Source organism: Macrobrachium rosenbergii, chromosome 48 (assembly GCF_040412425.1).
Source record: "Macrobrachium rosenbergii isolate ZJJX-2024 chromosome 48, ASM4041242v1, whole genome shotgun sequence".
NCBI lineage: Eukaryota > Metazoa > Arthropoda > Malacostraca > Decapoda > Palaemonidae > Macrobrachium > Macrobrachium rosenbergii.
Genome location: NC_089788.1, coordinates 70,227,862 through 70,251,254, shown reverse-complemented (window position 1 = coordinate 70,251,254; position 23,393 = coordinate 70,227,862). Strand labels below are relative to the sequence as shown.

At 40.8% G+C, this 23,393-nt stretch overlaps 1 protein-coding gene across 10 annotated transcripts in view; it reads right to left on the bottom strand.

The window, feature by feature from the left end:
• LOC136831506 (serine/threonine-protein phosphatase 4 regulatory subunit 1-like) overlaps positions 1-23,393 on the bottom strand; it is a 424,185-nt gene that overhangs the window by 22,335 nt on the left and 378,457 nt on the right. For all 10 annotated transcript variants that reach the window (XM_067092038.1, XM_067092036.1, XM_067092037.1 and 7 more), the window contains 3 exons: positions 18,495-18,637; positions 17,709-17,855; positions 5,372-5,542 (listed from right to left, as the gene is read on the bottom strand). In XM_067092038.1, the coding sequence (XP_066948139.1) occupies positions 5,372-5,542; positions 17,709-17,855; positions 18,495-18,637 (461 nt within the window). The remainder of the gene's footprint in view (positions 1-5,371; positions 5,543-17,708; positions 17,856-18,494; positions 18,638-23,393) is intronic.

Genomic DNA, 23,393 nt, shown 5'->3' with positions numbered 1-23,393 from the left:
ACACGAACACTACAACGCAACTTAAGCCGAAGCACAGGTTACCCAGTGCTTTATATTAAATACAACTTGAGCGTTGTCAGTTAGAATGCGTGTGTAAGGTGCATAACGTCAAGATGTGTATTTCACGCTCTCAGTCTGTAAGGCTGACTTCCAAAGCTTAACATAAGCAACGTAATGCTACGGCGTCTTTACTTGAACAATCACATCCACCCTATATTTACGTTCTACTGCCACGTAACCTAATTCCTAATGAGACAATTGACAGGACGAGCGTCCATGTGGGCGAAATGGGAAATAACGCGTACAGAATGTGGAACTGAGGTACAATTCTCGCTCCGTTCAATCACGCATTAAGAGTTCTGCTATGTTGAATTTTACTGGGAATTTCACGGCATTTCTCGGTACCTTTCCTGAGAATGTACGCACCTTGAAATAATGACCAAACTCGTCATGGATTTTTAAAGTCTAAGAAGACATCAGGGAGGAGAGTTTTGGGGAAAAAATGGAGCCCGCAAATGCAATAGTACCGAGGACGAGCATAGTGAGGGCCCGCAAAATACAATGATTAAGAATGACAAGAGACCATTACTCAAGAAACGCGGGGACTTGAATTATTTAGGGACGGGGCAGTGCTTCGGGTGTAAGAATCAGGCAAGGCTGGAAAGAAAGGGGGATTTTACTTCAATAGTTTTTTCTTGCATCAACGAAAAAGTAGCCTTGGAAGAGAGAGAGAGAGAGAGAGAGAGAGAGAGAGAGAGAGAGAGAGAGAGAGAGAGAGAGAGAGAAATTTTTACCTCTATACTCTTTCCTGCAACGCAGAAAAAGTGGCCTTGGAAAAACGAGAGAGAGAGAGAGAGAGAGAGAGAGAGAGAGAGAGAGAGAGAGAGAGAGAGAGAGAGAGAGAGAGAGAGAGGGGGCGCTGAGTTCAGGATCAATGTAATGAATCTAATTATTTACTAGGTCTGTGGAAACTAAAGTGAAAACTTAAGAAGACAGAATCCAATTCAAAATGTCTACATCCTCAGGCAACTGAAAATGAATAACCCTTATTACGTGGACGAAAATGAACTACTGGTCGACTTAATACAGGCGAAATTCTCAAGTCTAAAATAACTACACGCCATTACTGGTTAAAATACGGTTTGAATACAGGCGAAAAGTGTGGGATCTTAATTAAGGAGCTCCATTAGCAATTCCTTAGAACGTGACAATATAGCGAAAACGGACCTTTGCAGTAATGGGTCTTGACCGATTTTTAAGATCGTGATAAACACCAAAACCCAAAAAGCCTGACCCTATTTGAAATTCGACCTCATCGTGTACCCCTTGTTCTTCAGGACCATCACTACGGAGACAGTTAATATCTCATGATTGGCTTAACCCGAAAAGGGTGAGGATTACCTCGCCGAGGCCCTCCCATTTTGACGATATACATTTGACAAAAAAGTAGATACGCACGAACCTCAAGGGATCCAGCAATAGTCGTCCAACAACTTGGTACTTAATTTACGTTTTAGGGAGCGCGCCAATGTCTCTGCTCATCCGGTTTGAGGTTCGAACATGGATCACCTAGTTATGAGCTAGCCGAACTAGAGAGAGAGAGAGAGAGAGAGAGAGAGAGAGAGAGAGAGAGAGAGAGAGAGAGAGAGAGAGAGAGAGAATGCTAGTAGTCGTTGCAAGGGGCCTTATCTCGAACTTGTTTTCGATTATCATCATCGTGCTACACAACTTGCAAAGTGACAAAATGCATAACAGCAGCAAATCTGCAATAATGACAACTTTCTTGAAGAAAAAAAAAATATACAGTAAATAAAATCCGAGGGATATGGAACAAATTGGAGAGACGTCCAACTTTATGACATCCCCAAGCAAACAGCAGGATGACCCACAGAGCCAAAGTGCCAGCTTGAAAGTCGAGGGAGGTCACCTGAAAGCTGGATGTTAAACCGTCCTTAACAAAACAATATCAACGCAATGATGCTTTACCTTTAAACTGACAACATGCTTCGTCACAGCTTTCATAAAGGTTGTCGGAGGGCACCAACAAATCAGCCTGTCACAGCCTCATCGAGAGAGACTTTATAAGGAAAAGGATCTGTCGTCGTTCCACGGTACTAAGACGATTCCGAGAGCTGCGGTAGCCTGAAGAAGGTCCAAAGAACATTATCTACTTACTAGCCTTCAGACCCTTTTCCTTGGCGTCGCCGAGATGCTTTTGTATCCATGGACCGATTCACTTATTTCGTCGCTTGCAGTCCCTTAACTTACACTACCATATGCATCGGGGGGAATTTTCGGTGTCTCTTCTCTTGTAGTCGTTGGCACAAGACAGCGCAGAGAGGCGATTCTGTGTGGGCATCGCATAGGTACCTCAAAAAACAAGCACCGAAATCATGGCACAAACTAGGTTGGAACGGAACGTATTCCAAAAGTGAATCGACGACGGGAAGGAATAAGAGCAGCCTAAATCGCGTATGTCCGACTTTACCTTAAAGTTGAAGGTTGGACCTCTCTCTCTCTCTCTCTCTCTCTCTCTCTCTCTCTCTCTCTCTCTCTCTCTCTCTCTCTCTCTCTCTCTCTCTCAAACACAAACATAATTTCGCATCTTTCCATTTTCGAAGGCGGTAACAGGCAACGGCACACTTGCGAATGCACGAGACTCTTGCAAGGAAACATACACAAGCGCCGGATGCGCCATCAGTACTAAGAAATATAAACAAAATGTTTCAATAAAAGCCGAAAAAAGCCGGAGTGGTAATAATATGAGAGAGAGAGAGAGAGAGAGAGAGAGAGAGAGAGAGAGAGAGAGAGAGAGAGAGAGAGAGACTCGGAATTGTCCCTCACCTGAGCATATTCTACAGGCCAGCCTTCACCTAATCTATTCCACATCATTTCATCGGCGCCTTCTACAGATTGACGTGGAAAGAATCCCCACACACACACACACATTAGAACACAACCTCTTTAAAAAGTTTGTTGTAAGTTAATAAGAAGCGCAACGTTCGCTAACTGGAGAAAACGCCAAGATTCGATCGAGTCGTCAGAGCGTTGTTTTCTTTCCAAGTCGTATTTTATTTCTGATAGCTGTTGGCTCGGCTGCCCGATTCAAGACGTAGTGTATATGCTTGGCGCGTGTACACTACGAGAGAGAGAGAGAGAGAGAGAGAGAGAGAGAGAGAGAGAGAGAGAGAGAGAGAGAGAGAGAGAGAGAATAGGCAGCAGGGAGAGGGTGTTTGCGAGGCAAGGAGACTTGTGTTTGTGGATGGGTTGTATATATGTGTGTATGTGTGTGCGTGTAAGGGTGGTGGTGGTGGTGTGTATGTGAGTGCACGACTCTGCGTGTGTGTGTGTGTGTGTGTGTGTGTGTGCGCCTGTGTGGTTGGTGTTGCCTTAAAGGTGCCCTGTCCTACTACTGCGGCTCCCACTTTGATCCCACGCGAAAACCATGCCGCCGCCGCCACCGCTTCTGCTCGTAGCGGCTCTTGGCTCTTTCCTCCACTACTACTTGACAAAACTCATCCGAGCATCCATACCTCTCTCTCTCTCTCTCTCTCTCTCTCTCTCTCTCTCTCTCTTCTGTGGCTCTGACTTTCCCACTCATTAAAAGGTTTCCTCTGCTGCGTTTTCATTCCCCCTTCTACGCACTTACTATTACAACCAGGACAAGAGCAACGCCTACTTTTACTATTACTACTACTACTATTACTACAAATATGAGTACTACTACCACCACCACCACAACCACCAGTACTTGTCCTTCTACAAGGAGAGCGATGCCCAAGTTGCCTTTTATACTGATACACCTTTTTGTTTCCCCTAATCTTGGGCATTGGTGACGACAGGGCCACGTTTTCTGTCGATTTACAAGTAAATAATCGATTTTGTTGGCAAGAAGCGCATAACAAACACAGCGTGGCCCGCTGACCTTGCACACCGCCATCTCTGTTGGTGGCTCTTCTACAGCCAAAACTACTTTTTGGTCAGCAAATATTTTCTTCTCAAACGTTTCGTTAGAAGATGACGTTCTCTCCGCCGTCAAGCTCTCGTCAGAACACAAACTGCACGTTTCAAGATTTTTTCACCCCGTATCTTTTATTCATGAAGATAACTCCCTGTCAGATGTGGAAAATGGATCGTAGGGAGTGTATTTTATGGCAATGTGGCAAAACCCCCACCCGGGTAGAACGGAGGGGGTGGTGCAATTAGATATTCGAATCCTAAAGGCATCCTTCAAATATTCCTCAAATCTCATTAAATGTAGCTGTATTATGGCAACAGAGAAACTCACGAATTTACATAATGGTGCGTTTACTGATGACCTCTGAAACGCGACTCAGGTTATTCTAACAGTAAACATACATATAACGATGATAATGATATGAAGAAGAGAGAGAGAGAGAGAGAGAGAGAGAGAGAGAGAGAGAGAGAGAGAGAGAGAGAGAGAGATGAACACGACACACCCTTCTTCCTCGTTCTGGCAACGCCACCTTCGTAGAGAAGACCAACACACACAGAGAGAGAGAGAGAGAGAGAGAGAGAGAGAGAGAGAGAGAGAGAGAGAGAGAGAGAGAGAAGCAAGCAAACTTCTTCAGCAGTTGTAGTTTTGTATTTTACTTATAACCTCCTTTAGTATCATATTTCCTCAACATATGAACAAAAAACTGCCAAGCTACGTGGAGAAGAGTATAACCTTCGTTATGAAAGAGCTTCACACCAGATGACTCTGCAATCCGAGGTGCTCGTATTGTTTTGTTTACTTCTGATACGATCGAAATACCATATAGTACCGTAATTTTTTTTTTTACCGCTGATGAAATGACGCAACTGTGTAACTATCATTAGGGAATACTTATTACCATTAAGCAATCATCTTCTGAACACTCGAAAATTTTGAAGAATTCTCGTTTTTGCTGTCAATATGTTCAAGCTAGACATTACATTGTAACCAAAGATATAATTTTTTGGTTCAATTAATTTAACCATATCTCCCACAAATTCCTGATGCATATATTCGCAAAATTAAGATGGAATCGTTTACCATTATACCCCAGTCAACTGCGATCTGAAGTACTCTATGAATTTATGATTTCTGTTCTATGATTCGTATGTATGTATTTTTAAATTGGTCTTAAAGAGGTTACACATTTTTTCTCGCTTAAATTGGTCTTAAAGAGGTTACACATTTTTTCTCGCTACAGGCCTTAACATAATTCTCATCCTAAAAAAGGATTGCTAATTATTTCTGGAGAGAGAGAGAGAGAGAGAGAGAGAGAGAGAGAGAGAGAGAGAGAGAGAGAGAGAGAGAATTCATCCTACAGCCGCGCTGCTGCGAAAAAAAAAAAAAAAAAAAAAAACTACTGAAGCAACTTACCAGCACTTCTTCGGTAGGCTGCGAGCCAACGACGCTGCAGAAGTCGCCGAAGTTGGAGGCGCAGACCTTGCGCACCTGGAACAGGGCGTCCGAACAGAGGCGAGTGAAGCGCTCCAGGAACAGCCTCTCCGTCATCTCCTTCCCGATCAACGGCGCCATCTTGGCCATTAGCTATTTTCGGCGAAGGTGAGCACACGGAGCACCGGCACCGGCAGCAACACCAGCAGGAAGAGGAGCGGAAGGAGGAGGGTGGGGCCAAAAAAAAAAGGAGAGAGAAAAAAGAAAACAAAATCAAATAAACGCTTTCTTCTATTTTCAGGGGGAAAGACAAGGATGGTTGTGGTAAAAAGAAGATATGTTTTTCACGTACCTTTCTTTAACAGTCATAAAATATGTCGTGCATACTGTATTTACAATTCACAAACCCGGAAATGCACTTAAAGGTAGATGCTCTGTTGTCAACATATAAAGCTCTTTATTATGTTTATTACCTTATTTATAAATGAATTAAATGAAAACTCAGAGAACTTAATTATCAGAACAAAACTTATTACAATCGAAGGGTAAGATTCACCATATACTGACAATAAACCCGTTGACATCTGAAGCTTATTTATTTAAATGGGGATAATAACGCTAATACATATTACTATTAAATTCCTTATACTAATACAGTACAACATCACGAACCACATTAAAAAGAATCTTTGTAAAATACACCAGAAAAAACTAACCAAATGCTTATATATTCAATATAAAAATATGCTGAGATATCCCATTCACAACATCAACATAAATATGGTGTTCTTAATGATGCTAAAACAATGTATAATTTCTCCAGAAACATGAGCCAAACCTGACAGAACATAATAATAATACCCCAACATAAAAAAATTATGACAGTATATACACAGGATAGATAAAAAAAAAATTTGCATTATACCATTATAAAGGGGTAAGAAACCAAGGTGATCAATCAACGCACCTCCGCAAAATCATGAGTACACGGAGAAGGCAACTTGGGCTGATCGTGGACATAGGAATCGGTGCTTTTCTCCATGTAAACAAACACAAACAGACGCGGACTTCAGAAGGCCCAGACAGTGTCCGAAGAGAGAAGCTGCGTCGTCGCTCATCAAAGCTGGCTGTGATATGATTTAATGCAATCCACACATCACATCCACTCTGATAAGCGACGCCACACCAAAGTAGCTGTTGGCTGCTGGGCTTTCTACCACGAAGGTCATCCACAGTAATATTAGGGGGTGCTCGGGGTAACATTTATAAAAGATTGAAACTTAATTACTCTCACGTGCGAGTGATAAAAGTACCAGTATATATCAAAGTTTATATAAAAATATACATTTTCGTATAATCATACGGGTCATTTTTCGGCACCGCTATTTAGACCACCATCTGCTCACTTGGCCGACGGGAGGGAAAAAAGGGGGACCGCTTCATACACACGAAGAAAATATCAATACCAAAGTCAAGTGGCTACGACGGTAGAGACGCAACAGCTACTGTGCTCCCGTTGGATAGGGTGATGTGGGGGAGATACAGGCTGGGAACTAACTGTAAGGCCTGTCGACAGAGCTAAAGCGATAAACACGTGATCACAGTTGAAAATCTGCACATGAATGAGACCACGTTAACAAAATTACGTACGAAAACTACAGCAGTTCATTGTATATCTGTACATTAATGTGACTAGGTGTTGCCGATTTTTAAGAAGATATCAATCACGTGAGCTATTAATACCTGCAAAAAAAAAAGGTGCAGATCTTACATAAATCCATAAAATGATGTTAGCAGAAGATAACTGTACAAACACTGAGACCCTCGCAAACAAACACACACACACACGACCATCATAAATTCGTAGGAAGATTTCTGTGCACAATGAGGAATTACCTTGCCACTTTTCCTATGATGACAGTGAGAATTCGATAACTACCAAGGAGCATGTGTCCTGAAGTATGTAAATTTTGAGTAGATTAAGAGCTTTTTTTTTTCTTTGAAATCTGTAAAACTGTGCGTGGAACATCTGAAGAAGCCTATCCTATGTAGTCAAATGATGACTTTATCCCTAAATCATCTACACATGGTTTGGGCAAACAGAATGCTGGGATCCAGCAACTAAAGAAAATGCTGCTTTGCGCTAAAATTTCAACTTTGCAATAATATGACTTGAAACTTGTTTCGGTAGGTTGAAGAAGACGAAAAAAAAAAAAAAATCAAATCTACCATTCACTTCATCCTCACATCAAAAATGGGAGTACTGCTGCCAGAACAGACCATTTTGTACTCAAATCATTAACCTCCCACTCAATACTATTGGATTTCTGTGTATGCTACGCATAAATAAAAACAACAAGCACTGAGCAAGTCTCCCAAACATCTGGCACGACTTGGGAGCTTTTCAATATCGTAAAAAGTGACAACAACAAAGCACTATTCTCCGGCACACCTGATTAACATCTACTTATGAAGAAAGTCCATTCATTTGATGAATGCGCCAGTGTGTGTAAGCATCATCAAATGAGTTTATTGTGATCCTATTTATTCAATGCTGGGTAGCAAGACAATCTGCAAAGGAAATGGGGCGTTCTACCCGTGCTCAATGAATTGCAAGTGGCAGCAGAATAAAAACAAACGTATCACAATAAGCAATGCAAGCAATCTCTTTATAATAAACTCATTACGACGACGGCATAGTATCCAATAGTTGCTTTTCATTTTAAAGAAACCAATACTCATTAAGATCACAGGCCAATTTAATAAAACATTAATAGAACAGCAGTGTATAAAATTCACCTATCAGGTTAATTAGTTGTCAAATAAAAGACCTAAAAAGAAAAGGCTGCAATAAATTACGCTTTGATGTAATGCTGCCGAAGACAGCAGCTATGATAGTGGCAGCAGTTCTGACAACCGGTACTACGTATTTCTCGCTGCCCAATGAGTGAATCGCACTTGTTTGGAAACCTAAGTCGTAATAACAGTACAAGTCGTATTAATAGTAGTACACCGCCGGAGTCGGCGTAAGGGAGGTAGGTAGGTAGGCTGCAGGGGCGGTGGCGTGCCGGGTCCTCGCTCATCAAAGCTGGCTGTGATATGATTGTCAGGTAAAAAACACATACAACAACCACTTTGTGAGACAGGAATCGCACTCTCTCTTTCTCTCTCTCTCTCCTCTCTCTGTCTCTCTTCCTCTCTCCATCTCTTTTCGTCAGTATCAAGCTCTCTTCGCTCTCTAGGTGTCGCGGACTCGGGCACAGGAGAGGAGACAAACCAACGTCTCCTATAACCCTACTTCTGTTTTATTCTACCTCTTCCCCCCTACATATACACAAGACAACTGCCAATGAAATGGACAGGTTTACGTCTTATAAAGTGACAAAATGTAAAAAGACAAATTTAAATTGAACTTACAATTACATTAATTTTCATAAGCATAAATTTATTACAATCCTCGATACACCGTCGCACATCAATTACCCTTACTTGAAAAAAACCATGCAAATTATTCACATACCTACAACTCATTTGCAATCATGTGTGGCTCATAAAATTTTGAGCATGTATCCCTATAATTACTTAACACAATAAAAAATAAAGGAAAACGGTTATATTTGGAAATGGGTGGAAAATCAGAGTACGAATGAGCACATGAAACGTTCTCCTCCGACTGACTAGAGATATAATACTTCTGTAAACATACATACTGAACAACTTTCTAAATCAACAAACACTGTATGGTGTCAGGGCAGAGAGACAGAGAGAGAGAGATAGAGAGAGAGGCTGGTACCCACAGAGAGCACAAGGAGAAAGAAATATTTCTGACCCAATGACCCTTTAAGCAACAGAACCTCTCTCTCTCTCTTTTGCCCCCTCCCCTCAAAGAGCAGGTCGTTCTGAAACACCCCCTCCTCCACCTCACCTCTTCCGCCTTTCCCATTTCCACTTGTTGACTTGCTTGACATCATCTTAAAAGTCATCCACGAGGCTGTCTCCCCCTCCCCCACACCCCATGCCATCCTCCACTCTCTCTCTCTCTCTCAAACGCAGACCAAGTAATCATCGAAACTCGTCAAGTAGGCTGTGATATGGTATATCACTGCACACCACAGCTAACTTAACGGATCCGACGACCACACGCATCGACCTGAAGAAGCCATCTTGAAAAAACACTAACATACAATGCAAATCACACTCAATGCAAACACCTTCATTATAGAAATTACACAGAAAAAACGCTGGTTCTGGAGCATGGTAACCCAACATTAACCTTCTCCTTCTCCACCTCCTCCTCATTGTTGTTGGTGTTGGTGGTGGTGGTGGTGGTGATGGTGGCGGCGACGATGGGCAACGTTCACGGTGTTGGTGTTGGAGGAGGAGGAGGTGGTGGCGGTGGTGGTGGTGGTAGTGGTGGTGGATGGTCGAAGTGGAGGAGGGCGGGAGCTCATCAAAGGTGGCTGTGATACGATGTCCAATATCCCCGCGTCACACCCACTTTGACGGCCGCCGCAAGAACCCTCCTTTTATTTTTTTTATGAAATGTTTCGCTTTCCTCTTCTTTTAATTCTCTTGCGTGTCTTCTTTTAGCTTCGCCTTCTCCTGTTCCCTATGTTTACCAGGTCGTCAGGACACACACACACACACACAAAACTTACTTCCCAAGGTCGTTGAATTCTGCGAGAATTTTCCGGTCCCGTGACCGACAGCACATGATAGTATGTGCTAAAAATGGAGCGGCCAGTGTAAACATTACAACCACAACTCGGCCGACCTTATTTAAGAATGGCTGGATGTCACAACATCATGTATTGACACAGGGATACCCTTACACTAAAATATTACATGATATAACTCAGCACAACAAAAACAATACATAATAAAATTCAATTCTAATGATTAACATACCAATGAATACTTCCTTCTCTCTCTCTCTTTGTCTCGTTAAGAATTATGATGTAATGAAATTATTAATTTAAGAACATACAGTAGGTGGATGATACTGGAAAAGAATAGGGGTGATGTCTTGATACCAACTGGACAAAGTAAATAAACGCAGGTCAAAGGCTTCATACCACTGGTATACTGTACACCATAGCAGACCAGATCATAATTAACTTCTGACTTCAAATTCTCTCTCTCTCTCTCTCTCTCTCTCACACACACACACACACACACACACACACACACACACACACACACACACACACACACACACACACACACACACACACACACACTATACATTAATCTGCTTATGGAATGCCTGAAAATGCCGAGACGAAATCTTCAACGACGTGGCCAAAATAGCCGAAAGAAAAAAAAACCCGCTATCATTTATCTCAGCACTATTCATTATCGTTATTAGCACAGCTGATATTCGGGCTGCTATCATCGCAACCATTATTACCTCCATCAGGAGGGCGCATGTTTTCATCGCGGTCCGGTTGTTTATACGTTGAGTAGGATTTCGCAAAACGCAATGACCATTTTGTTTGCGTGTCTGTTTCTTGTGTGGGTGTGATAAAACTTATGAGGATCAACAAGCAATCCATTAGGCTCCTGGCAAGAGGGCAGGTAGGGGTCAAGGGTCAGGGGTCAAGAATCAAACAACAATCCTAAAGGCCTGGTCTTTGGCCCACTGCCGGACTTTCAGAATTTCGCAACAATCTAAGTTCTTCACATGATTTTTTCTTTTTTTATTTTTACATTATGCAACCAGTGATTCGCTCTAAATTGGTTTTTAATGCTCCTAAAAATGTCTCTCGCATAATGATTATTCACCTAACATGACATATATCAATTGGTTTATTGACCTCCCTTTCTCAGGGTCACATATTGCCATCCTCTTCCCAAAACAAGTTGCATAACCTCCTCTCCTCGGATTATTTACTGACCTCTCTCTCTCTCTCTCCGACCCAGCCCTCCGGATCAGTTTACTTCCCTTGCTCCAGATCAATAATTGACCTCACTTGTTCAGAAGCATTTACTGACCTACCAGTTTCTTGTGCAGTTGGCTTCACGAAGTTCGGTACACAGCAAGGCGATGTTATTGAAAAGCTTTGTTACTAAATTAACAGTACCATGTTCAACCAATCGGCGGCGGCGCCACTTACTTGGCAGAAGGTACAGATAATCAAACCTTCGACTTTTCTCAAAGTTCGAACTCAACCTAACTTTACTTTTCCTTTACTGATTACATGCCCGTCACTACTCAAACACGCGAGTTATTTCAATGTTAACGAAAATGTTCTCCGACATTCAAAAAGAATAAAGAGAGATGGTGGTGCACATTAAGTTTTGAAATGATCTAATCTTGAGTGTCTTTGTTAATGGTAATAATGGAAACTGTGACAAAAAAATTTTTTTCAATTTCACTCCAACGACTATTCCTAAGCTGTTCACAGTGTACAGGACAATCCTGGACTCAATTCAATCTTCAGCTTTTGAAATGGGCGAATTGTTATTTTGGGATATTCAACTCTCTAACGACACTACATACTCCGGAAAGGATTATACAGACTCGCTACGTAATCTACCTGCTGAATTTACATACCATACCTAAGGACACCTCCGAATCCCCACTCAAGAAGCTCCTGGGTAAGCGTATAATCCCCCTAACCTAAAAGCCCTCATAATGTACTTTCAGTGAAAATTATATTCCAGGAAACACCTCGCTCCCAGTGCTAATTTCATAGTTATTAAAAATTTCATTATGGAGACCAGTGCCAGCAGAGGCACCAGGCTACTACAAAAGTTATCCAGTACCAAAATTTATAATATGCCAATCGTCTAAACAATTTTCAGGAAGGACCACCTTTTCCTATGAATAGCTTCTAGTGTCCCTAAAATAGAAAAAAGAACACTAAGAGTCTCCCGGAGGCCATACTAGCATCAACGGGTCTATCTGCTTGAATTATAAGACATGCCTCTTAAAGAATTTTAGCTTTCAGCAAACCCATCGCCCCTAAAAATACAGAAAGGGCAGGGATCAAAAATTTAGTGACAATGCTCCACAGAAATGGTGAACAAGTGACCCTTTTCACGTAATATTTATCATTGGAGGCCTCGAGCTGTATAGCAATTTTTTTTATTAATAAGCAATAAACAAGCCTTTATTAAATCATTTTCTACTGATGTTTATCTCGATCTGGCAGATATTGGAAAAAGGCAAACAATTACAAGACGACGCATAATTAAATACGTAGCACACTAGCCAAAATATTGAAGGGAGCCATGAAATCGGGGACCGTTAGTAGCAATTACTGGAATAACATGGACCTATAAATAAATCTGAACTTCAAGAAGAGAACCCCCCCCCCCCTGTTCAGTTCTCTCACACATAAGGTCAGGTCAAGAAACACTCTTTCAGAATGTACCTGTAAAAATCGAAGACAGGCGGAGAAGGAAAAAGAAGAAGCAAAGACTTAGAGGAACGAAAGGAGTGGGGAGTGAGATATGGGGAGGGTACGAAGGAGAGCAGGGGGACGGGTGGAGGGAGAGGGGAGGGGAGTGGCGAAAGGGCATTTTAGGGAGTGGTAAAAATCGAACCACGAAAATTCCCGGGAGAAATCACTCGAACAGGGGAAACCCGCTTAAGAGAAAATCATCAGTTGTAATTACACTTGTGCGATCATACCTTTCGCCTTGGAAAAGAGCAAACTACTTAGAAAGAAAAGGGTATGGGTGGCAGAGGGGAAGGAAGGGAGAGATGGAAGGAAGAGTTAGAGGGGAAGAACTGAGAGGAGGAGGAGGAGGAGGAGGAGGAGGAGGAGGAGGAGGAGGTAAATGTGAGGAAACAGGAGAGAGAGAGAGAGAGAGAGAGAGAGAGAGAGAGAGAGAGAGAGAGAGAGAGAGAGAGGAGGGGGGGAGGGAGAGGGGGAAACGCTGGAGGTGGTGGCAGTGAATCAGTATTCCGGCCACGTGTTGGGGAGGACCAGCCCAACCCACCAGCCAACCAGAGGATCAATACTACACCCTCACGCCCACCCTGGCCTACCCAGCCCACCCCGAGAGCCTACCCTAATACGCTCAAAAAGGCTACCCCTTCCCCCCTTCCCCTTTTGCACTTCTGCGCGCCCAATCTTCCCTTGCCCCTACGCTAAAACGCCCTTCTGAAGAGGAGTCACCTTCCTCCAAGTGCAACTGTATTTCTGGACCATCTACTCCTCCGTCTTCCAACGAATACTCCTCGGGGGGCATTTTCCTTTTTGTGAGCCCTCTTGGCAATCCCAATCCTCATATTTTTTGTTAAGAAATTAACTGACATAAACAGCCTACCAAACGGCAGCTCCACGCCGCCCCCCCCCCCCCCCAACAAACCCTGACACACACACTCTCACCAACACTCTCAACACAAAATGAACGACGGATACAAGTTCATTGCACAAATTGTATGCCCTTCGTTGTTTAGAAGTCTACCTCTACAGCTTACTTCGGCGGTGAGGTTCAATCTCGAGGCTCTCTTTTGCTACACGGTATATTCATATCTGACCTATGTAAATGCACTAGTGCTGCCAACAGCAACAACAACAACTTGGGTCGTGATCCTGTAGCTTGGATCCTCAGTGCAACCTGGGTTTCATGGCTCCTGAAATGAGACTTCCTTGCGCACGTGCATACAGAAACCAGGATCGAGACGAAAAATATGTACGCTCTCCTTAAGTGGAGACATTAGGTCAATATAGCAACAACGTTTAACATTCCGGAAGGTCCTACAAAAGCTTTAAATCCCTCTTTCCTACAACGAACGTTTAAAACTTGTGGGGGTCGAGGCCGCTACGCCGGTAGGTGTAAAGGGAATGCTCTCTGCTTGGAGGAGGTCAGTGCCCTTCGGCTCTTTAAAAAGTGATGACACACACAATCGAAGGACAGCACTCTTGTAGGGCGTATTTCGGACAGCACTCTTGTAGAGCGTATATCTTCTCATGCGAGCGTTACTTACACGTGCCTACAAACCTATTCAATAAATATAATTTTTTTTTATGGTTAATACATTTTTTGAAGTCCGACATATTTATATAAGCCTATATATGACGTTTCGACTACTGCTCTAACCAATTCAAGCTATTTTGGGCGGTTGGCACATATTTTTTAATAGATGAAATGGGTCATGTTTTAGGGGAAAAATTTCTCAAAATCAAGGTAAGAAAGGGAGCGTTCGTTCTCTCTCTCTCTCTCTCTCTCTCTCTCTCTCTCTCTCTCTCTCTCTCTCTCTCTCTCTCTCTCTCTATTTGAACGTTGCAACCATATATATATATATATATATATATATATATATATATATATATATATATATATATATATATATATATATATATATATATATATATATAATAAATATATATATATATATATATTATATATAATCTTTACACAGTTCCTTCAACCACGCACCTTGATCATATATGGAGACTGTTGTCATAAAAACTATGCATTCACATTTCAATCTGGCATATATACAGTACATTAATATAAATGCTCATTTTCTCATACACTCGCACTCGAAACACATCACACACTAAGATGTCACAGTATAAAAATTACATACAAATGATAGAAAATGAAATGGAAATATTCTAATATGCCTTACTACTGCTGACAGGGAGAGAGAGAGAGAGAGAGAGAGAGAGAGAGAGAGAGAGAGAGAGAGAGAGAGAGAGAGAGAGAGAGAGATGTGTGTGTACGTGTGTAGGAGGCGTGGGCAGTTCGAATAAAACATCGAGAAAATGTCATTTAAAAGATATCAAGAGGTGGAAATCAAAAGATTGGCCGGAGAAAGTGGAGCTTTTCTTCTTCTGACGTTAATGCGTAGGTGGAAAGGCGTCGGCGATCTGTGCTGCAAGCTGGTTCAAGGGCGTGGCCTATCTGAAGGTATGTTTTTGTGCGTGGGTGTATGCTCTGTGAGAGAGAGAGAGAGAGAGAGAGAGAGAGAGAGAGAGAGAGAGAGAGAGAGAGAATGCCTGGGTGACGCACTGGCACCCATACACTGGAAATAATATCAGCGACGGCCCTATCTATATCTCCACAGACGCCAGTGTCAGCAACAGCAGTGGTGACGTAGGGGCGGTTCGTCCCTGCAACAGCAGCAACAGCAGCAACAGCAGCAGCAGCAGCGGCACACGAGGCCTGTAGTAGTAATCTTCGCCTGTAGAAGCAGCGTGCGGTCGTGGGGCCCTGCTCATCAAAGCTGGCTGTGATAGTATAGCGATCAGCGAGCTATGACAAACCAGTTTGATGCCAGTGCCCCACGCGTTCACACAAACACCGCAGGGGCCGTCGTCACCCGGCGGGAGCGACGGGGCTGTCCTCGGGCCTCCTCATGTCCCAAGGTGTCTCGTCGTCCGGGGATCTTGCAAAAAGGCGTCTTCTTATATAATAGTCATTAGAGCCTGGACCGAATCTCAAATAAGGGATTGAATTGGTTGTGAAGTGAAAATGAAATCAACATAAAAATTGATAAATAAATATAGTGGTAGTCAATGAATACCTAATAATCAGAAGTGTGAAATAAGGAAAGATTAAATTGAGGTATGGTAGCAACTTGAAGATATTAAAGACCATGAAACACTGCTTTACAGAAACAATTTCACATACAAGACATCTGAATGAAGTAATATGCACGATACAGATCAGGTCAATCTTGGTTAGTTACTCTTGATATATGCAAGTTATATATTGATACTAGAGGCTTTTCGCTCTTATCAATCAGGGAAAAGGGGGTCATTTGTAATTGGGGGGAAAAATCGATTACCGACTGCAAAACCATCATAAACTAAGAGGCTAATTTATTTAGTTTGTATGAGCTGAAATTAACAGGTGTATGACCTGGATTACAGATCTAATTCCATAAATTTCGAAATAAACATAAAAAGAACCAAAAATGAAATTAAAACAAACGTAACAAGGCATTTAATGACAGCACAGTGCTGATTAGTCTTTCCCGCCTGGGTACTATAGCTACGATTTTTTTTTTTTTTTAAGAACGAAAACCACAGACCAAACAAAAGGTTGATAACGATTGAAAATGGAACTTTTCGTTCAATGCAAATACAAGCGAAAAAATCCAGGTCTCTAAATTCCTGAAAAGTTTACCTGTTAATTGCACAAGTATCAAAACCATTTAACACATTTGTCTTCTAGGGGACACCCTTTTAAAAACTCGGCGGACCATAACGACAAAGTGTATTGTTTCGGAAAGATGAGAAATACTCTAGCATGCTAATGACATTCTCCAAAAAGGGTCTCCTCTACCATACCCGGAAGTTGCACCTTGCTGTACGAGAAGCCGACGCTGGACTGGAGTCGGCGTCGGGGAAAGCAGCATCGGCGGCGTGAAAGACAAGGTAGTGAGATGTTGTCCATATCTTACATCTCACTACCCATGTCTTTCATCCCGACAATACCTACCGCCGGATTTCAGTCTCTCTCTCCTCCCTCACCATTTTTCTTTGTTCTTTTCTGCAATCGCCGTCTCTTCGTCGTCCTCCTCCACGTGCTGGAAATTTCACTCAACAATCTTCAATATATGTTACAACAACTATAAGGAAATCGTTCACTGTAAACTTGCTGACAATGTTAAGAACCCCTTCGCATTATTCAAGCGAAGACAGTACCACAAGGTATAAAAGAACTCCTCATTCATTTTAAGGTTACAAAAACTGAAATTCAAACAATGACGCCTGCAAATGTTAAAACTTGAATTCCTTAAATACATCAGCCACATCACCGCGGAAATAAGTTTACACAGCATCGCCAAGTCAACATGAATAATCTATACCTAATACTATTACAAAATGAAAAGGCAACTTCAATAGTTATCATACCGACAATGTAAATATAGACAAAATGAACACATTACTGTTAATCGGATAGGACAAAATACAGGTACATTACGACAAAGACGTTTTCTGTATCACACTTCCCAAGTAGTGCATTAAAAAAATACCAGACAATAAGACACTATTCATTCATTAAAACTTCGAAATAACGGTGCGGATCAACGCCAAAGGCAGCAGTAAAACACTTATGTTTGAAAACTACTAAAAAGAAATCATATATCACTAGGAAAATTAAAGTAACAAAAAATAATATAGTACATGAAAAATTAACCACCCAGAAATCATACAGTACAAAAACCAAAATATTCAGTTTTGCTTAAGACATAATTACAAAAAACACGCTACTTATCTTAAAAATACATATACTTAACTAGATGTCACGGAGGCGAAAAAAAAAAAAAAAAAAAAAAAAAAAGCAATGGTGGAAAATATGTGAATCCTTGATTCTTATAAAACTGGGAATACTTTGGGGTACTTACCGCCACGGCTTCCGTTTTGAATTCGTCCATGGCGTCGGGAAAGGTGAGCTCCAAGATCACGGGGCAGACCTGGTCGTGTACGTCCGTCCTACTGACTAGTTCTTGCTCTAACAACACCAGTAACGCCGCTTGAGACGTCTTCCGAACCTTCAAGAGGAAATAAAAACGGGGAAGAAAGTGCAGGTTAATTATAAAATATGGAATGGAATGGATTATAAAATTTTGGTCAGAGGCCAAGCGATGGGCCCTATGGGGTCATTCAGCGCTGAAGGAGAAACTGAAAGCAAAGAGGTTTTAAAAGAATAACAGGAGGTAAACCTCGCAGTTGCACTATGAATCAATTGTTAGGAGAGGGCGGAATTTAAGATGGAAGAAAGAACAGGATTGGAGGTACAGTAAAAGGAATTAATTGGGTTGCAGCTAGAGGCCGAAGGGACGTTGCAAAGAACCTTATGTAATGCCTACGGTGCACTGCGTGAGGTGCACTGGCGGCATTACGCCCCCTATGGAGTATACAATACAGAAGATTCAAAGCAAACATATAAACGGTATAATGACTTTATTTATCCATAAAATAAAATGTACATATATCTATACTTGCATACATGCAAATCCGTTTAGATTAACTTGTCAGGAAAAAATGTGAGGGATGAATTAAGTGTTAAAATTGTTATATCCCATACTAAAATAACAAGCCATACAAAAAGCCAGAGAGAGAGAGAGAGAGAGAGAGAGAGAGAGAGAGAGAGAGAGAGAGAGAGAGAGGGGGGGGGGCAAGTATCTCACCTGATTGTTGGGGTCAGTGAGGTACTTGACCACCATAGGCACCAAATGGTTAGCAACCACACCACCCAATTGTTCGGGGAATTCGTGACATAGCACAGCGATTTGGGGCACCTGTTCCATCAGCTCTGTTCGCACAGCTGGCTCTGCAAAAGAGAAACACAACTCATTAATATTTATTGAAATGTGCCAATTCTGAGGCGGCGGGTTTTCAGAGAGAGAGAGAGAGAGAGAGAGAGAGAGAGAGAGAGAGAGAGAGATTAATCACACGTTGTTAAACAAAATAGACATATATTACAGCTGCCAAAAGGGTGTTGCAATTAAATTTTCTGAAAATAACTTTTGGCATTTTCATAAACTCACTCTCTTTTGAACATGCGGACCTATTCTTCCTTCGGGAGGCTACCATATATACAGTAAATATTCTATGCCTTATTTGCATCCTTAGCGGTAGATCTAATAAAAAATTCTTCCCATTCACTGAAGAGGGTTGCTCACTGTTGACTACAGCTGCGGGCACATAATGACAAACCGCTTGCATGAGCAATGACATGACTAAAGGGATTGATGGTGAGCGTTAATTTTCTCACCATAAGCTATGTTCCTCATGTACCATATACACCACATTTATGCGGGAATAAATAATAAGGCACCAAATATCCATACATCGCTGATTTCTACAATGTCGCCCTAGTATGGAGTATACGAAACCGATCTCATCGCCCTGAAATTACCAATACTTTCGCTATCTCTAATGTTTTCCACAAGACGATTCAAAATATTTTCTTAATACTTTTCGAACTCAGTGAGGATAAATAGGCGGAAAACACACTATTTTAATTTTTGTTTATGAGTACTCACATGCTAAATGTACCTGAAGCTATGGTAATTTATAAAGACCCAAAAATCTTGTTTATGTTCAGTAATTCTAAACCCAAAAAACAGGATGAGATGCATAGTCTTTCTTGTAGTTACTAGCTCTGACTATGGATGATTTCAATATCTTTCCTCTGTCCAGCGATCAAGGGAGCTATGCAGAAGAAACGGTGGAAAAAAAAAAAAAATCCATCAATTACTCTGGCGACGCAAGCAAAACAATAATCTAACTCAAATTTTACTGCTTGCTAAACAATTCAATAAATCTAACTCACAAGTGACCGATCGACCCTTTAATAACTAATCTTGCCGCCAAAAATAGAGGAATTCGTGAACCGACTTTTCCTGGCCTAAGTAGCTTAAATGTATTTCCCGACAATATACGTGCCTTTGTCGTGTGACAGCAGATTTATAATATTCAGCGAAGGGGGTTGCGACTTTTTCACTGCTATCTAAAACGAAAGCCGACATTATAGGTATAATCTGTCAAAGAAAAACTCCAGAGGAAAATCAAGATTATAATCATTATTATTCAGAAGAAGAACCCTAATTCATATGGAATAAGCCTACAGGGGGCCACTGACTTGAAATTCAAGCTTCCAAAGAATACGGTGTTCACTAGGAAGTAAGAGGAGGTAAAAGGAAATACAGAAAGAGAACTCACTTATAAAAAAAAACATAACATATAGATAAAAATGCATTAATTGTAAGAAGAATAGTATCAGGGTAGTAATGCATCTCGCATCTTCGATTGAACTTTGGAAGTTCCAATTGCACGACATCCTCTGGGAGACTGTTCCTCAGTCCAATGGTGTGAGGAATAAAGGCCCTCTGAAACTCCGAAGTTCTACAGCGAGGCGCATTTACTGCATATTGGTGCTGGTCTTCAGCAAATCTGGTTGCTCTCGGCAGGAAAATGGGCTCAGGGATCAACACAGAATGTGAAATATCTTTATTAAAATACAACTTAAGAAAATTTGACAAATAAGAGACCATCCAAGGCATAACCGCTAATATTACGAAACAGAAACCTACCACCACGAACCACTCCATCTAACAAAACTTGACAAAACGAGGGTTGAATGGACACTACAAACTAGACTTGATAAAGAATTAAAATTCCACTCTTCGCTTGTCTTCTTCAAATAGTAACTCCCTTGGTACCTGACTGAATATATCCCCCTTAAACTAACCCACCCATGCGACAGATATATCGTAGAGATCGTTTACATTACGCGAGCATATTCCCCAGAATATTATTATACACCAGTTGAAACATGAATTGACGTATTTCTCCCACACGAGAAACATAACCTCTCTAAGAATATAAAACACCTGTTAACGAATACGTGACGCAAATGAGAAACATGACTTTTCGCGGAATATAATATTTATTAAGGAATACAAAGCATACTTTTTACCAACATATAAAGCATACTTTTCACAAATAAACTGTGTACCGGTAAAGCGTGAATTTATATATATACTAGAGCTGTCATGATGCAATATATATATATATATATATATATATATATATATATATATATATATATATATATATATAAAATCAGAACCGAATGCAGAACAAACGTCACCGTCGCGTAAGCGAAAACTACTTGAAGAAAGTAAGTAAATGAGAGAGAGAGAGAGAGAGAGAGAGAGAGAGAGAGAGAGAGAGAGAGAGAGAGAGAGAGTACTGGAGAAAAGCAGCTACATTATCATCCTCTTCCTTTGGCGTTAGAAGACAAAGAGAAACCCCTCCGAGTATTTTGGGGGAGTGATTTTCCATATTAAGAGTGCGGTTTTTGTAATCCCCTTAATGGGTTGGAAATGACAAGCTGGGGTCGGGGGGGTATGGTGGGGGGGGGTGTAATGGGGGGGAGGGGGAATGTTCGGTGGGATAGGCCCTGTGGCCGCCGAGCTTAAGGAGTGAATCTATGGAATGCTAAATAGCTTCTTCGTCTGAGAGAGAGAGAGAGAGAGAGAGAGAGAGAGAGAGAGAGAGAGAGAGAGAGAGAGGAAAACGGAATATGACAATAACAGAGCATGCGCAGTCTTCAAACAATATATTAATGAGCAACTTACCAGGTTAGCTATGAAAGAAAGCTTTGATATACTAAATAAAAAACCAACTAAAAATATTTATAAGTTTTGAGATGCATAATAAAACCTAACTAAAGAATATTATTTATTATGTATCAAAAGCCGCTAGCAACACTGGCTGTAAAAGATGTTCACAATTTTATTGCCGTTCAAAGTTTGAGCGCAAAACTCAAGAAATGTTCAATCAGTTTCAAAAACATGCAATTTGCAAAATATACATTACTATTTTTCTTTTTGTTATTCTTTATGTCCGTGTTTAGATCGGTCTTAATTAACGTACACTGCAATATTTAAATATTTAAACGCAAAGTATGAAAATAACATCCATCTCTTAAACATTAGTTTAGCATGATCATAGCAGTTGCGACGCAAATTAACAATACAGTATTCACTTATCATTTTCCAGGTCAAACCGTCCACCTACCCATATCCCTTTAATAGCATTTCATTAAATATATAGGGTAGTCAAGGCTTGTTAAAAAGCTCAACTTACTTTTATGATCAAATAAAACTACGCATAACACAAAGCAAGGTACTTAATATCTGGAAGCTTAGAATGATTTTCTCCGCCTGTCGCCATAAACTACTATTTAAAACGCCAACTACTTTCCGCTTTATAAGGCTATTTTACTTCCATTTTACTAAACAGTGATGCGTAAAATCACCTCTACTTTCTTTGCCCCTGTTATTTAAAAGTGTCGCATATATTTAGAACTCAAAGGAGAGGGCCACCAGCGTTAACCTAGAATCGGAGTAAGAAAAAACAAAAAGCAGAACCATTTTTAATCGGGAACCCCTCACACCTGTAATTACCTTGCAATGGCAAACTTGCGTCTTTTTCTCTCGGTTTCAAAAACTCGGGGATAAGAAACAACGAATATTACAAGTAACCTTGTTAATTATTGTCATTTTTCAAAATAAACTCAAATTCGTTTTATCCGTCGAAAATGGTCTCCACTGAATACGATGCCCTTACAGTTTAAGAGGAAAATAACCAGCCTCAAGTATATAAATAATAATAATAATAATAATAATAATAATAATAATAATAATAATAATAATATATATATATACACAATTTATATACATACATGAATTTTTGCCACTTGTGCACTTGGAACTTATTTTTGTCACTTGTGCACTTGAAACTTATTTTTGTCACTTCTACAAGTGACTTAATGTTCACAAATATTAATGTTATGCCACAAACATCCTTTGATATTCAATTCACTGCTCCTCGGGAATGACTTACACCCAACGGGAATTATAATTTAAGTGCTTCGTCACCGGCAGGATTCGAACCGTTGCCCGGTTTAGGGACAAAGATGGAGACCATCTACCGATATTCTAAAACAACCAACGGTTCGACTCCTGCACCAGGAAAAGGGATTTATCAATTCCCCTTGGTGTAAGTTATTCCCAAGGTGTTGCGGATTAGATATTAAACGATAGCTGCAACATATATATAGTATGTATGTATGTGTGTGTGTGTGTGTGTGTGTGTGTGTGTGTGTGTGTGTATGTATGTATGTGTATGTATATATATATATATATATATATATATATATATATATATATATATATATATATATATATATATATATATATACACACACATACACAACAAATGACATTTATAACTCAATCCCAACATGATCTATTCCATTCACGGGTTGCAACCTGTGTGCAAACCTCAACCGTTTTTAATTTTACACCAACATTAAAAAAAGCCAAGAGTTGGGCTCTGACATGTCACCTAGTGACAGAGTCTACGATCAAATTCTTGTTCTCTGGTCTTTTATGACTTTCGAAAGCTTCCATATTTACATTGTTTTCATCTTAAGAGGTAAGTTTTGGAAATATTATATACTGGCTGAGAAACGAAATGAGTACAGCACTGTTTTCAGTAGCACTTTTTTTTTT